This window comes from Hipposideros armiger, unplaced genomic scaffold (assembly GCF_001890085.2).
Source record: "Hipposideros armiger isolate ML-2016 unplaced genomic scaffold, ASM189008v1 scaffold_1196, whole genome shotgun sequence".
Classification (NCBI taxonomy): Eukaryota; Metazoa; Chordata; class Mammalia; order Chiroptera; family Hipposideridae; genus Hipposideros; species Hipposideros armiger.
Window position 1 is genome coordinate 98,791 of NW_017732546.1, and position 16,504 is coordinate 115,294.

At 49.5% G+C, this 16,504-nt stretch overlaps 1 protein-coding gene across 3 annotated transcripts in view; it reads left to right on the forward strand.

Moving 5' to 3' along the window:
* PPP1R16B (protein phosphatase 1 regulatory subunit 16B) overlaps window positions 1-14,838 on the forward strand; it is a 104,856-nt gene extending 90,018 nt beyond the window's left edge. For 2 of the 3 annotated variants that reach the window (XM_019632928.1, XM_019632929.1), the window contains exons 5-12: window positions 2,104-2,207; window positions 3,318-3,356; window positions 3,837-3,961; window positions 5,208-5,333; window positions 5,873-5,948; window positions 6,697-6,826; window positions 6,922-7,090; window positions 10,351-14,838. In XM_019632928.1, coding sequence (XP_019488473.1) covers window positions 2,104-2,207; window positions 3,318-3,356; window positions 3,837-3,961; window positions 5,208-5,333; window positions 5,873-5,948; window positions 6,697-6,826; window positions 6,922-7,090; window positions 10,351-10,860 — 1,279 coding nt within the window. In that variant the 3' untranslated portion in view covers window positions 10,861-14,838. The remainder of the gene's footprint in view (window positions 1-2,103; window positions 2,208-3,317; window positions 3,357-3,836; window positions 3,962-5,207; window positions 5,334-5,872; window positions 5,949-6,696; window positions 6,827-6,921; window positions 7,091-10,350) is intronic. The other variant, XM_019632930.1, reaches the window with a different exon arrangement.
* Window positions 14,839-16,504: the final 1,666 nt, after the last annotated feature.

A 16,504-nucleotide genomic window follows, 5' to 3' on the forward strand; every position in this document is an offset into this window, starting at 1 on the left:
AGGGACTGCAGCCCACGCCGTCACCGGTGACTCAGGCAGCCCAGCTCCAGGTTGAGCTGTTGTTCAGCATCTTAGCTGTGGAGGGCAGTGTTACTGGCCCTCATATGTGGGATCCGAACCAGGGCCCTCTGGCATCCCAAGCGAGTTCTTAACCATCGCGCCACTCGGCCGGCCCTAGTTCTAACATTTTTGTGTGTGTAATCTTTAGGGTTTTCTACATATAAGATCATATTATCTGTGAATAGAGATAATTTTACTTCGCTTTCAGTTTGGATGCCTTTTATTTCTTTTCATTGCCTAACTTCCTTGGCTAGAACTTCTAGGATTATGTTGAATAGAAGTGGCAAAAAGGAAACATCTTTGCCTTATTTCTGAACTTAGAGGAAAAGCTTTCAGGCTTTCACCACTAAGTTTGATGTTCACTGGGTTTTTTCTTGTATGGCTTTTATTATGTTGATTTAGTTTTCACCTGTTCCTAGTTTGTTGTGTGTTTTTATCACCAAAGGGTGTTGAATTTTGTCAAATGCTTATTCTGTGTAAATTGAGGTGATCAAATCGTTTTTTTTTCTTTCATTCTGTTACATTACATCAATTACATCAATCATTTTTTGTGTGTTGAACTATCCTTACAATACACAAATAAACCCCTATTTGGTCATGGTGTATAATCCTTTTAATATGTTGCTGAGTTTAGCTTATTAGTATTTTGTTGAGAATTTTTGCATGTGTTCATAGAGATATTGACCTGTGATTTTTTTTTTCTTGTGGTGTCTTCATCTGGCTTTAGTATCAGGATATAGTTCTCTTTTTTAAAATATCTTTTTCTCTGTTGGTCTCCAAGAGTCTATGAGTTCGTGTTTATCTCCTCTGTTCTCTTTAATGTTATTCCCATTTTTGTTTTTCTTGCTATCAAAAAAAAAAAAGAGCAAGCATACTTTCTTGCCCCTGCCCCCCAAATTCTATTCATATGTTTTTCTTTGGAGCAGACCTTGCTTTTGGGGGCTCCGTGCAACAGTAACTTTCCCTGGAATAAGGCCATGTCTCTCTGTACTGCTCTGATGGTCTTTCCGTGCCCTGAAATTCTTTCTACTCTGCTCAGGTTCTATAAACACACAAAAAAGGGCAACATTTCATTTTAAGTATATTCAATTAAATTCATCTAATAATTTGTGGGCACTTGAGCTGGGCCAGGCCCTGTGCACTCAGGGGTGCAAAAGCCATGAGGAACCAGGCAGGAAATCAGGCGATTTCAGTACCAGAGTGAGCCCAGTGGGTTGGGATCCCAGGAGGTCAAGGAGGCTGTCTGAGTGCAGGGAGTCAGAAAGCGTGGCCAACAGCAGGTGACCTTTTACGGAGGTCTTGCAGAGAAGCAGGGTCCATTGGGTGGTTGCTGCAGGATGGAGATGTCAGTACTGCTTCCCTGGCTCAGAGAAGTGGGTTAGCTTGCCCAGGGGCACACAGGAGCTCAGAGAGGTCATACTGGAGGGCTGTTAGGCCAAAGGACTGGCTGGTGGCCCATGCCCGCACCTCAGATGAGAACCTGGGTGTGGCTAAATGTGCCTGAGCATCAAGTGACAACAGCCCAATCAGTAATGGTGCGAGAGGAAAAAGGGTTTGACCCGGGTTTGAGCCTTGACCCTCCCACATCCTAGCTGTGTGACCTTGGACAAGTCACTGAACCTGTCTGAGTCTTTGTTTCCCCTTGAGTGAGGTGGGGCCAACAGTGCTGACCTGATACACAAATAAGATGATGTGTATGAAGGGCTTAGATCAGGCCTGACTCTAAGCAAGTGCCTGGTAAGTGGTGCTGTTGCTGTTAATGTCATTTTAATTATTGTCACCAGGGAGGACTTTGACATCTGTCCCCAGCTGCCTGCCTACTGGCTCAATAGAGCAGGATGCTGGGGGAGGTCCTAGGATTTGGGCCTTTTCACAGTCGGAGCCCCCAGGATCCTGAAGTTGCCATCCTTCTGGGGTGTACTTTGGTGGGGTTGTGGGTGCTGGATGCACAGTGGGGTTGTGGGTGAGAGGCTGGAGGGCAGAAGCAGCCAGACCACCGCTAGCCACACCTCCCTAGCCCTTACCCTGGCCCTTTCTCTGCAGCGGGGCCGACTTGCTTGCCGTCAACTCTGATGGGAACATGCCTTATGACCTCTGCGAAGATGAGCCCACCCTGGATGTCATCGAGACATGCATGGCGTACCAGGGTAAGAGCGGGGCACATGCCATAAAATGGGCTCTGGGCGGGGTTGCAGTGAGCATCTCTGAAATCAACGCAGATGAACAAGTTAGCGAACTCCGTACCTGCTTGCCTCATGCTCAGCGCTCAGGAAAGGGGATGGGTCCCCATTATTATTGTTATCGTGTGATTCACAAGATGAGACACGAAAGGACCCTGGAAAACATGCTGTGCAGAAGGGAGGTATTGTTCTCCTCTGTGTCACCCACACACGCGGGCGGCCGCAGCTGGCCTTGTCTCTTTGTCAGCTGTGACAATTCAATAAACATTCGCAATAAAGATATATTCCCATTTGGGAAAATAATAAAAAGTCAGGAACAGTCGCGGGTGCCTGCCAGGCACCACGCTGGCTGCCAGGGGCTGGGATAAACAAGATGTGGGCTGTTCTCAGCACACAAATGAGCTTCAGAGAGGAAACAAATGTAGCAATCAGAGAGACCAGCCTGCCCCCATCGCTCTGCATAAGTGCTTTGGAAGCGCCTCCTCAGAAGGAAATCTCAAATCCAGACCCTCGGCTGTAGCCCGAGATCCTGCCCCGGGTCCTACCCTTGTGTTTCTTCCCAGATTCCAACAATACTGCCAATTTGGTCTCTCCATTCCCCGTCACCCAAACTTTCACTGCTCATCTTTTGCAGAGGGTCTTAACAGTTTTATGGACCCCTCCTCAGAATAATGCTTTTCAATACAGTTCCCCAAATCATAGGATAATAAAGGAAACCAATTATATTAAAATAAACCTACCAAGATATTTTTAAATGTGCTATACGCAAACTTTATTAATTCATAGACACAAGAATTAATTTGGTGACAAAGTCACAGGCACTGCTAACTCTGTGGGTTTTGCCTATGTTCTGATGGAAGGAAATGCTCTAGTTCATTTAAAGGTTAATGAAAATAAACATATAATTTCTTCCTCTTTTTCATTTTACACACCTCCCCTGAATTCTATCCAAGAATATTTAATCTAATGGGCCTTTTCATAGAGCACGCCACCCTCTCCTGAAATACCATTAGTAGCTGCCAGTAACACTTAACACTTGTTTTCGCCAGAGATTCAGGCTTTTAAATGTCTTTCTAGGTCTCTCCGCCGCAATGTATTCAACGCTCCATTTAAAAGTTACGTATTCATTCAGTCCTGCCCATTACAAAAATTCATTGAGCCTTGTGCCAGGTGCTGCAAATACCACTGTGCAAGAAAAGAGGGGCATGCACGGGGACCCTGGTCAGCTAGGGTGGTCAGAGGAGGGCAATGGGGCGGTGATCCAGGCCAGACCTAGACGAGGAGATGGAGCCAACCATTTGAGCAGTTGGAGGTGGGTAGGTGGGTGGTGGGGACTTCCAGGTAGAAGAACAGCCTATGGAACAATAACTGATATCATTACGGTGCCGACTGGGTGCAGGCAGGGATGGCCCTTGCTCTGTGGTGTTTGTGTTCACCGGGTCTGAAAGGCAGCAATCTGTGAGCATGTCTGTCTCCCCCCTTGACTGGCAGACCCTGGGGAGCAGGAGCCTCGCTTCCCCCATCTGCCTCCCCTCCCCTCCCCGCTTGTGGCCTAGGCCCGGGGGTGCTGACTTGATTCCCCCTTCCCTACTGCAGGCATCACTCAAGAGAAAATCAACGAGATGCGGGCGGCTCCGGAGCAGCAGATGATCTCAGACATCCACTGTATGATTGCGGCGGGCCAGGACCTGGACTGGAGTGATGCCCAGGGTGCCACGCTGGTGAGGACGTGGGCCAGAACCAAGAGCAGCTCGAGCTGAAGTGGGCCAGCACCGGGTGGAGAGCACACCGCTACAGTTGGGGCCCCTGTTTCCTCCCAGCCAGTCTTCTGCTGGCTTCCTAGGGCTCTTATCTCTCTGTCTCTCACCTTGGCTGGACAGTTGGTTCCTCTGTGCTTTGTCTCCTTCTTGCTCCTTCATCCATCCCCATGGTGCACTTTGTCGTCACTTAGGGCTCTCTAAGAATGTTAATCACTTGCTGAGGGTTCATTGTGTGCTAAGTATTTTATGTATTTTCTGGGAGATTGAACAGGTAGGACAGTTAGGTCTGCAAGGTGCCGCCCACCACCAGAGGCTTTGAATGGTGCCAGGTTTTCACCTGGCATGTCAACGTGGGGTTTTCCCTTATTGGATATGTTGGTTACTATTGCTGTGTAACAAACTACCCCAAAACTTAGCATCTTGAAACAAGAAGAAATATTTATTACCTCACATAGTTTCTATGGGTCTGGAAATTGGGAACAGTTTAGCTGGATGGCTCTGGCTTGGGGTCTTTCGTGAGGTTGCAGTCAAGTTGTCAGCCAGGGCTGTGGTCATCTGAAGGCTTGACTGGGGCTGAAAGACCCACTTCCAAGATACCTGGCAGGTTAGCATTGGCTCATGGTAGGAGGTCTCAGTTCCTCATCTCCTTGTGGTCTCTTTTTCGGGCTACTTGAATGTCCTCACTACATGGCAGCTGCACCCTCTAGAGATGATTAATCTAAGAGCGCATAAGGTAGAAGCAGCAATGCCTTCTATGACCTAGCCTCAGAAATCACACACCACCCTTTCACAAAATCCTATGTTTTAGAAGCGAGTCAGTCAATATGGCCCACATTCAAGGGGAGAGGAATTAAGCGCCATCTTTTAAAGGGAAAGAATTTGTAGACATATCTTAAAACCACCATATTGGACCTGAGACCCCTTCTACAGGGCTCAGTGCATAGTAAGGACCCAGTAAATGCTGTTGTCTTATTACAGGGGCTCTAAGACCAACCACAGGGGAGAAGAGCTCACCACTCCGCCTTACCTTCTAGGTCCATATTGCAGACTTAATAATCCTCTGCAATATAGCTGGTATTTCCACCTTATTCTATTCCATTCTACTGGCCCCAAGAATGATCTGGGACTGGGGTCGGGAAGAGGGCGATCCCACCTGCAAATGTGGGACCAGCCCCTAGGGAATTCTCCCTTCTTTCCTCTCCTTCAGCTGCACATAGCGGGGGCCAATGGATACCTGCGGGCAGCTGAGCTCCTCCTGGACCATGGAGTGCGTGTGGATGTGAAGGACTGGGATGGCTGGGAGCCACTGCATGCAGCTGCCTTCTGGGGACAGGTAGTTCTCACCCACAGGGCTATCAAGGAGGCCAGCACATGGTCAACGTGCTGTCCTTTGGGCTGGGAGTTGGTTCAAAAGAACACAAGACCCGACTTAAGGGATTGACTACAGCTAGTATATGGGATATGAAAATGCCTAGAGAGTTTACAAAAACATTTGACAAGTGTTCTAACAGGATGATAATCAAATTTGCCAAATTAGAAAATTCCCTGTGTTTCTGCCGTGAGTAGTTCCTCCATTTGTTTCCCAGATAGAAAACTCTGGTTCCAGCTTTTGCAGTCCCTCCATGGATACCTGACAGCCCTAGAGTGATAGCTGACTCCTTTTTCTTCTGTCCCTTGTCCCGAGCATGCTGGAGGAGGTGTCAAGTCCATTGCATCCCAGGTTTCTTGGCTCCAGGTTTTTTGATTCTCTAAGAATCAACTTTGCCCCACCGTTCTGTGGGTCACATCATAAGAGGCCATAGGCACTCTCTCCACCTCCTAGGCTCTCTGAGCCCTGAGCAGGGGGAACGTGGGCTTCTTCCTGTGTTTCAGATGCAGATGGCAGAGCTATTGGTGTCCCATGGGGCCAGTCTCAGTGCTAGAACATCCATGGATGAGATGCCAATAGGTAAGTCCAGCATAACACCTGGTACACAACGTAGGCACTCGTCCATTTCTAGATGGGTAGAGAGATAAATGAGTGAATATATGGGTGGGCAGATGCTGGGTTGGTGTTTAGATGGATAGATGAATGAATGAATAAATTAATGGATGATACATTAATGGATGGATAGATGGACGAATGGGTGGATGCATAGATAGATCAATGTATGCATAAGTGGATGACCATATGGATAGATGGGTGGACAATGGATGGATGGATGAATAAGAGAGTGGGTGGGTAGAGGATAAATCTATAGATGGATGACTGGGTCAGGGACTAAATGGATGAATGAAAGGATTAAGTGGGTTTGAGTGGGTAAGGATATATATAAGATTTCAGCATCTCTGCATAATTTCTTGCTTGTGCTCCATGGGATACATGCTTGTTTTTGTTGTTACTTCTTGTGTCAGTGGAGAGTTGATGGCTCCTCTTGGGAACTATCAAAGCTACATGACTCCTTCCATCATAGCTGGGAACCTTAGGAGTCGTGACTGTGTGGAACCTGGATTTCCTGTTCTTATTCTCCCCGAAGGATTGGGTTGTAGCTCAGGAAATAAGACTGGAGTTGTTTGCTCCCCTCCCAGAATGCTCCAAAGGATGCTGGGAGTTTTCAGTGGGTTAGAGTGGCAGCTCCTCTTGTCTGGAGGGCTCTCGGGGGCCACAGGCCTCTGTCCTGCCCACCTCCCCACAACAGACTCCTCTGCCATTTCAGACCTGTGTGAGGAGGAAGAATTCAAGGTCCTGCTGCTGGAGCTAAAACACAAGCACGATGTGATCATGAAGTCACAGCTGAGGCACAAGTCGTCCTTGAGCCGGAGGACGTCCAGCACGGGCAGCCGTGGGTAAGTCAGGGACTGGGCAGCGGGGGGGGGGTCCCATGCATGCTCCTGCTGATGGTGCCTGGATGCAGCCTCCAGCACCCCCTGTCTCCCTCCAGGAAGGTGGTGCGTCGAGCCAGCCTGTCGGATAGGACCAACCTGTACAGGAAGGAGTATGAGGGAGAGGCCATCCTGTGGCAGCAGCGGAGTGCAGCCGAGGATCAGCGGACCTCGACCTACAACGGGGACATCCGGGAGACCAGGACGGACCAGGAGAACAAGGACCCAGTGAGTGCCTCATACCCCAGTGTCAGCCACTGCCTTGGGAGGGAGACGGGGCCCCTGCCTGCACTTGCCTCTTCATCTGAGGGTCTGCAGGAGATTAGCCGAGCAGGGCCCTTAAACCATCTGGATCACATCTGATATGGTAGCTACTGCGATTAATGAGGCGAGCCTAGTGTCTGTCTGAACCAAAGCTGGGAGCTCTGGCTCATAGTAGAGGCTCATATTCGACAGAGAGTGAGTGACAGCCACGTGCCTGCTTTTGCCCCAGCAGATTGCATTCTGGGCTTCCCAGAAGAGAGGTTTGGTAGGGCAGCCACGCCGGAAACTGAGGACACTACAACTTTCTGGGGGAAGTATAACAAAAAGTTGAGAATTGTGTTTACCAGAATACATCTGATCGGAAGAAGTGTTTTGAAAAACTGAGTAGGGTGCTGGTAGAACCTCACAGAAGCCTGCACCAGTAGTAGTCAGTGGTCCCCGGCATTAAACTCCTTCGCTAGGAGGATGCTGTATTGGTTTCCTAAGACTGCTGTAATACATGCCTGCCAAGTGGAAACTTAAAACAACAGAAATTTATTCTCTCGCGGTCCTGGAGGCCAGAAGTCTAAAAAGCAAGGTGTCAACAGGGTCGGTTCCTTCTGGGGACTCTGAAGGGGTGTCTGCTCCATGCCTCTCTCCTAGCTTCTGGTGGCTCAGGCGTCCCTTGGTTTTTGCTAGGACGACTCCAATCTCTGCCTGTTTTCGCACGGCCTTCCTCCTCTTGTATATGTCTGTGTCTCTCTTTTTCTCTTGTTAGAAAGACACCAGTCATTGGATTAGTGCCCACCCTGATCCAGCATGACCTCATTAATTTACTAACTTACACCTGCAAAACCCTCGTTGCAAATAAGGTCCACATTCAGAGAAGTGGGGAAGATATGAATGTAGTGGAGACACTGTTTGACTCAGTTCCAGTGCACTCAGGCCCATGCATGACTGTGGTCTGCTGAGTGGGGCAAGCAAGTTTGGGGCCAGAGCAGAATTGCTGGGGACACGAAGGGAGAGGCTGACTGTATCTGACTGTATCTTTTGGGAGATTGGCTCTTCCACCACACAATGAGCCGCTGAAAACGTGTCTAGAGAGTATTGCTTTGGCAGTATGCAAAATGATTGGCTGCCCAGTGTGCCCACGCATCTCAGTGGGACCGTGTTTCCCTGTGTGAACAGGGAGGTCACATGTCTCAACAGCAGGAGTGACGGTGCCTATGGAAGGGGACCCCGAAGCTTTGTTCCACCTCGTCCCCAAGGCTGGGGGTTGGGGAGAACAGAGTTGTAGATTGAGATCAAATCACGTTTCAGATGCCTCCCAGCTATGCTTTATTTATCTTTCTTTGTGATTTCTATATTTCTTGGAGATCTTTCTAAGAAATGGGGATTCTTGGAATCCCAAGTCAGCACATGGAGATTGCCTGCATTCTTTTTACCAGCTGTGGAATGTTCTTGTACAAGGACTTGCCATAATTTCTCAGCTGCCTAAGGATGACTTTCAGGCTATGCTCTCCTGGGGGAATAGATCTGTGAAACAAAGTCCTAGAATTGGGCTTGCTGGTACAAAGTATGCATTCTTCTTTAAAAACAAAAAAATTTTTTTTTTGATGGTGTGATGTTGTCCTTCAAAAGAGATTGTGGCAGTTTACATGCCTAGCTATTTTTCAACCCTTGCCAACACTGAGTAATAACAAAGAGATTGTGGCAGTTTACATGCCTAGCTATTTTTCAACCCTTGCCAACACTGAGTAATAACAAACTTTAAAAATATTTTTCAATGTGATAGGTAAAAAATTTGTTGTTTCAATTTTTAGGTCATTAATTATTATTGAGGTTAAATATTTTTTCCTATGTTTGCAGGCTATATTTTGCTGTGAGCTGTATATTGGTGTCCTTTGTTAATTTTTTCTGTTGGGTAGTCCATTTTTTTTTTTGAAAGATTTTATTGGGGAATCGGGGGAAGGGAACAGCGCTGGAGAATCGGGGGAAGGGGAACAGACAAGTTGCTGTCCTTTTGTTCTTCAGTCTAGTTGTGGAGGATGTTGCTTCACTGGCCCAAGCTGGCACCATCACTGCGCTCTTCTCGGATGAGGCAGATCAGTCGCCGGCCTATGGACGGCTGCTCATGCTGGCTGCTGGCTACACACGGTAGTCCATGGCAACCCTCTGCAGCAGGGGACTGCAGCCTACGCCGTCGCCGGTGACCCACAGCAGCCCAGCCCCAGATCAAGCTCTTGTTCAGCATCTTAGCTGTAGAGGGCAATGTCACTGGCCCTCATATGTGGGATCTGAACTGGGGCCCTCTGGCATCCCAAGCCAGTTCTTAACCAATGCGCCACTCGGCCGGCCCGGGTAGTCCATTTTTTAAAGTGGCCTTTTAAGAGCTCTTTATTTATTTGATAAATTGGTCCCTTTTCTGTCATATATGATATAGATTTTTTTTTAGTTTTGTCATGAGTCTTTTGACTTTGTGTATGGTGAGTTTTGCTGGGTTTTACATTTTTGTTTTTGTCAAATGGATCTACGTTTTCATTTATAGTTTCTAGGCAGCAGCTAATTTTAAAGCTCTTGTTATCCAGGAATTTCTGGGTGTAAAGGGCCTCTGGGTAAGAATCTCTGCCATTTGGAGTGGAGATATGCTGGGAATACAGAAGGATTGCAAATGACTGGAAACCCAACTGAAATCGCCTTACACAAAAAAGGAGTTTCTTGGCTCACGTCACTGCAGAGTCCGGGCCCCGCTGGATCCAAGGGCTCAAAATGCATCATCAGGAATGCAGTCCCCCCCCCCCCCCCCGCTTCATGTCACCTTCACTGTCAGGAAGACCCTTTGATATGGTGTCTCCCCAGCCCCCAGCTTATATCCTTCTTACCACACACAATTCCTATAGGAACAGAGCTTCTCTTTCCTAATCATTCTAGCAAAAGTCCCAGGGTTGAGTTTCATCGAACCAATTTCGGTCAAGAACCCATACCCAGACCAATTTCTGTAGTGAATATGTTGACAGTCCAGGCCTGGGTTCATGGCCCAGCCCCTGGAGCAAAGATGGGGGTTGGTCAGCTCTACCAAAACACATAGATTGGTGAATTCCCCAAAGCAAAATGGAGGTCCTTTTGCCCAGGTAGAGAAAGCCGTTGGAGGACAGGTCCGGACAACAATGCCCTCAGCAGAGGTGCAAGTGGGGAGTGGGTTCAGCTCCTCCGGCCAGCTGGTAATGCTCTCCTTTCTCCCTCAGAACCCCCGGCTGGAGAAGCCTGTGCTGCTCTCCGAGTTTTCTACCAAGATCCCACGAAGTGAAATGGACGTGCCTATTGAGAATGGCCTCCGGGCTCCAGTTAGCGCCTACCAGTATGCACTGTCCAACGGGGATGTCTGGAAAGTGCATGAGGTGCCTGACTACAACATGGTCTACGGCAGCCCTGGCATGGCTGATGCCACCCCACCCTGGAGTGGCTACAAGGATCAGAGCCCCCAGACGCTCCTGGAGCTGAAGCGGCAGCGTGCTGCAGCCAAGCTGCTCAGCCACCCTTTCCTGAGCACCCACCTGGGCGGCGCCATGGCCAGGACCGGCGAGAGCAGCAGCGAAGGCAAGGCCCCCTTGATCGGAGGTAGAACTTCACCATACAGCAGCAGTGGGACCTCAGTGTATTACACGGTCACCAGCGGAGATCCCCCACTCTTGAAGTTCAAGGCCCCCATGGAGGAGATGGAGGAGAAAGTTCATGGCTGCTGCCGCATCTCATAGTCTCCATGTGATGGAGGAGAGAGATGCTTTGGGGAGGGGTCCTTGGAATCCAGGCCAGCCCAGCAACCCTGGCTGGAGAGGCTTCGGAGGGCAGCTGTGGGGAGGTGGGATCTGCTGTCCAGAGGAACACTGACCCCACCTCTCAGCTAGCTGCCCCTAGCATCACCGCTTCCCACAGTTCTGCTTCCTGCTGCATTGTCTGCCGTCAGAAACAAGGCTCTACTGGCTTCTCGACTCACCCTGCTGTCAGATTTTGGGAGGGAGGACTGGGATTCCAGTTCTATTGCTGGTAAAGGCTTCTCTGGACCAGTACTCGCATGTCACACATCAACGCGCGCGCACACACGCTCCATCATCAACATTTGTAGGAGTGACAGCTGGGCTCATGGGAAGCAGGTAGGACTGAGAATTTGTGGGCTATTCCTAAAAGGATTGAGGTTAAGATTCGGAGTTTTTGTCACCACTGCCAACATGGCTTTAGCAGGGGAGGAGGCCTGCTAAGCCGAGACCCAGAGTCCCACCCAGAGTCCTACCAGGGTCTGGACCACCATCCACACATGGCAGGAGCAGAAAATCCTCTGTTCAGAGGGAGCCATGTAGCAACATGGGTGGATGCGATGGACACAAGCCTGCTCCCCACAGCCTTGTTCATCAGGAACCAGCTGTGTGACTACCCAGGGGTCAAGGTGGAAAACCATCCCTGGAAGAACCAAAATTGCATTTTGCTCTTGGATGGAAGCATCAAAACGTGGAGCGGGTGGGGAACAAAGTTAGTGTTTCTAAAAGTGCATTTGCTACAATAATTATTTTAGGCTGTAAAACTCTAGGCGGGAGGTAACTGAGTGGGGCTGCTTTCATGGATAGTTAGCATGATCACTAGGTTTCACTGACTGGTATTGGAACATGAGCTAAGTCAGAAGCTTCAGTTTGTAGGGCTTTTCCAAGAAGAGGGGCAAGTTCATGTTGGTAACTTCTGCAAACACCTCTGGGAACCATGACAGAGCCCAGGACCCCGGCTGATCTTTGTGAATATTGACGGTTTCAGTCTAGCCTATCTCAGTCAGCCCTCCTTCGACTGAGCCATCAGAGTCAGCAGCGAGGGGCTGCTGCCGCCCACCCCTCCCCGAGTGAATGCTCAGGACCCCAGGCCCAGCTTTGCCTTTTCTGGAATATTCAGTGAGACAAGTTGGCCAGTTGGCCCTCGTGAGTTCCTGCCTGGCTCCGGGGCTCCCAGCCTGCTCCTGCCAGGGTGGTAACGCCCCAGGGCAGCCAACCCAAGGTGCCCATGGCCACCGTCCTGCGCTGCATTCAAGAGCGCGGTGGTGGAGCTGGAGTTGGGTCTTGCCCCAGCCCTGCAATTTCATAACCCCAATCTCTCTGATGCTGGGGAGGTTGTACCACAAGGGGCAGGCTGTCCACCGCTTCTCCACGGCATTCTCTCATAAGCCCCTATGAAATTGTTGCCTATGAGTTGGGCGCTGTCTATAGGCTCAGCTAAAACCTGTTAGTGTAACTAATGAGCAGGTTTGTTTCCTGCTCTGTGCGCCTTTAATTTGCCCTAAAACTACCTCCTTAGAGCTCTGAAGGAGCCCCTTAGATCCAGAGTCTGATTTGGGGGACCAATCTGGGTTCCCCTTCACCCTCTTCTTTCTGAGCCTATGAAAAATTCTCCCTGAGGGGCACCTGGGCCAAAGGGCTGGAGCTGAAGAAGCCCCCCTTGTCCCACAACCCTAGGAATGGATCTGCTGCCTGTCAGCCCTAGTCCCCCCTGTGGCCCCCTATGGCCCCCGTTACCCAGAGAGACAGCTGGGTCCTTGGAGGCCTGGCTGATGCTTTACCAAGAGTAGAGCAGCTGGCCTGGAGAGCACGGGGTGCGAGGGAAGTCACTGTGCCCCTAGCAACTCCTGGATGCAGGACAGGTCACAGAACCAGGCCACCCATACCCCAGCCCCAGGACAGATCCAGTCTAGGGTGGAGGGGCCCGTCAGGACTCTGCAGACCATTGTGTAGGACGCCTCCCATGTCCCTGGGGGCTGGGGCGAGCTCTCCATCATGTCAGCTTACGGCTGGAGCAGGGCAGGGCTGATCTAAAACACACAACCTTTGGCTTTAAAGCAGTGTGTAGATCAGACGAACATTGAAATTCCTCTTGAGCTGACTTGAGCGGCCAGCTAGGGAGTGCCGGCGGCAGCCACACACTCCTCAGGCGAGAGCTGTGCAGGTTTTTGGATCTGTTCGCTCAGGAGCCGGAGCCCGGAAGCAGTCATTGCCCACTCTGCACCTTCTGGCCATTGCCTCTGTCCCCCTTGCTTCCTGCCGCCTGGGCCATTCCTCTCCCACCCAGAAGGCTGGGAATCCCGGCCCCCCCAATAGGAGCCAACTACAGACTCTTGGGCACTAGCTCACATTTTCAGTCAAGGACAAACTATTCCCTGGTAGGGGTTCAAGTACCTGGGGTACTTTCCCTCTAGGTCTCTTAGGTGTTGCAGTAAGAGCTGGGGCTAGGGTCATCCATTTATCCACTCATGTAGTTTATTGAGTAGCTGTGACATACCAGGTGCTATATTAGCGTCTGGGGATAAAGAAGGAGCAAGATAAAGTGAGGAGACGGTTCGTTACCGTTTTCATCCCTTGAGAACCATGGGCGTCAGCAGCAGCCCGTTCAATTCGCCTGAGACAGAGTGACTGCATCCTGGTCCAGCACCCCTTTGCTTTCCAGCTCCTGGGCTTCCTAGAGTATGAATCCCCTTTAGCCAGGAAACAGCTGTCATGGCCACTCCTGGATGACATTTGCCACTAAACGCAGATGCTGGATCTTGGGTTCCAGGCAGACACCGTCCCAAGTCCATCTGGAACTCTCAGGGATAGCTGCCTTCAGTCCAGCATCTTTGGGGCACCGGGTAACAGCAGTTTGAGGTCAGTGTCTAGAAGAATACGGAGTCTGGAATTTACCGCCCTACCTAGGCATCTCAGGTTCTTAAACTCATTGTCTCTTGCTGATTTTTGCTCATTGATTATGTATCTTCCTGCCCCACCAATGGCTAATGGGAGGAGAAGGAGCTTCTCCTTTAACATGAAATCCTTTCCTCCTGATTCTGCCTCTTCCTGGCAGGTGTGGATGAAGGGGCTGGGAGAAGGCTGGCAATTGATGAAACTGCTCTGCACTGTGTGATCAATTTAAACGGACTTAGAAGGTTAACAAGGGTGTGGCCCCTGTCCTATCCCACCACAGGTTGCTGGCTTTGTAATAACATGAGACCATTTGGGTTATTGATGTCAGTTACCTTTTGACCTTGAGCTCTCCCTGAGTAGGATACTGGGTCCTTTCCAGAAGGCGCTTATGAGATGCTCAGAAAGACTATATTTAACTCTTGCTATTGTAGCCTGGGGACAGCCTCCCCTTCCCCAGGGCACATAAGAGCAAAGGGTCATGTGGGCAGTGGATAACTCCACAGAAGTGATCCTCTTTGCCACAGGCTTCAGCCCTGTCCTCAACAGGAGTCTCTCGCTGGCCAGCTGGCCAGAGGGCCTGCTTCCCATGGGCATGTAAGTGCCGCAGTGCGGGGCCTGGCTCTGCACACCTAGGACAAGTCTGCAGACCCCCAGCCCTCCGCAATAACTCACCAGACCAGAAGCCACTGATGTACAGAGAATACTTACGAAAAATGTATTTTATGTGAAAAAAAGTTAAAACTCCGTATACTGTATCAGCAGCTTTGTGTAAAAATGGCAATCAAGAGAGTCTAATATATTTAAAACTTTTTTTAAAAAAAATCCTCGCGGATCTTTGATATTGTATTGAAGTAACTTCCAGGTAGCTCCCCACCAGGTGGCAGGGGTGGGCCTCATGTCCAAGACCGTGGCCCAACCACATCCCACAGGGGTACGCCCCTGGAGTTGCTTCTAGCTGCCAAGGCCTGTGATGGAATTCGCTGTTAAGAGTTTTTAATTAAGATTATTAAATTCCTTTTAATAACACCTGCTCGTGTGGCTGTGGTCATTGCTGTGAGCTCACTTGAACTGCGCTGACTTGAAGGGTGGGGAGAGCCCCCACCACAGAAGGCTCTCCCAGGAGGCCCCGGAAACAGAAAGATCTCTGAAGCCTCACGCATGGAGACATGGAGCAGATGTCTTTCTAGACCAGGAGATGGTGAAATGTGGTGAATTCAAGAAAAGATGGATGGTTGGGAATGACCTTCACTCTGTCAATGTTCCCTTTGGCATACATAGATTTCGGGGGTGCTAAAAAAATGTATACAAGTGGACACTTGAGTCAACATTGCTCAAGCAGTAGCTCACCGTAATCAGAAGTGTCTGGATGCTGATAGTAACCACTCTGAACACCTCTTGTAATTGCAGAAGTCAAATGTGACTTGTAGTCATTTTTTGTTATGGGTATATATTGAGTGTTACAATTTTAATACAGTTTTCCTTTCTTAACATGTGTATACATTTTTTTGGAACCGTGTGTGTGTGTGTGTGTGTGTGTGTGTGTATTCATACTTTCATACTTCCAAAGGTTTGTCTGATGACGTATTTACATGTAACAGGGCTGCCCCTCTGTTCTGTTTCGTTCTTGGGGTGCACTGACCTTCTCCCCCACCCACCCCAGTCCTTCTCTTATACAGCTTACAGTGAGGAGGTAAAAAAAAACCCTATATTACAACAACACAGTAGGCGAGACCCTGGTGGTCTCACTTTTTCCCTCAGGCAACAGAGGCACGCTAGGTGATTGCACTGCCCCAGGCCGTGGTCCTCCGTCTTTGTCCTTTGCAGATGTTTGTTGGTATCTTGGAAGAGGATGGAAAGAGTGCTCTCTTGGACCCTTCTGGACAGTGGATGCCAGAGCAGGGACACAGAGCAGGCCTCACACTTGAGCTTGAAAAACTTTACAAACAGGCTGGGGATGGGGAGAGGATGAGAACACAGGTATTTTTGCTGCAGCGACCACTGACTTACTTTAAAAGTTTATTGGCTTCTAAATAATAATGGTAACCTCTCACATTTGAGAAGCACTTTACACTTGTACACATGCTTTCTCATTTACGCAAAGCGAGGCCTGAACATTGACTGTTGGCTTTAGCACTGTGGCGCTGATGATGACCTGAACAAGAGGTTTTGGTAGAGCAGAGGAGGCATACGCTTGATTGCACAGGGTTCAAGAGAGAATGGGAGGAAAACTGGAGCGAGTATGCTTAGAAAACTCATTTGTGGTTTTATGCTAGCAAAGTGAGCAGAAAAACGGGGGGTGGGGTGGGGGTGGGGGGAGAAGCTCTAGAGAAATGTCGGCTCAAGGGAGGGCTGTTTAAAGATGAAAACGATTTCAGCATGTTTAAATGCTGAGAGGAGTGAACCAGTGAAGAAGGGAAATGGACGATCCAGCGCGGAGAGGAAAGAATTCCCGGAACGGAAGGGGCAGTTAATGGATAGTAACGGAAGGCCCAGTATGTAAGCAGAGATGAGAACGGGCGGGTAATTGTGGAAGTTTTCTCTGACCGCTTTTATTTTCTCGGTGAAATAGAACGGAAACGCTTAAGAGACAGAGAGGAAGAGGTGAATGAGGGAACTATAGGCTGGCAGGAAACCTTAAGGGCCCACTTGAGATCATAAGTTTAAGGCACACCTGTCAGCTTGGCTGCGCTTT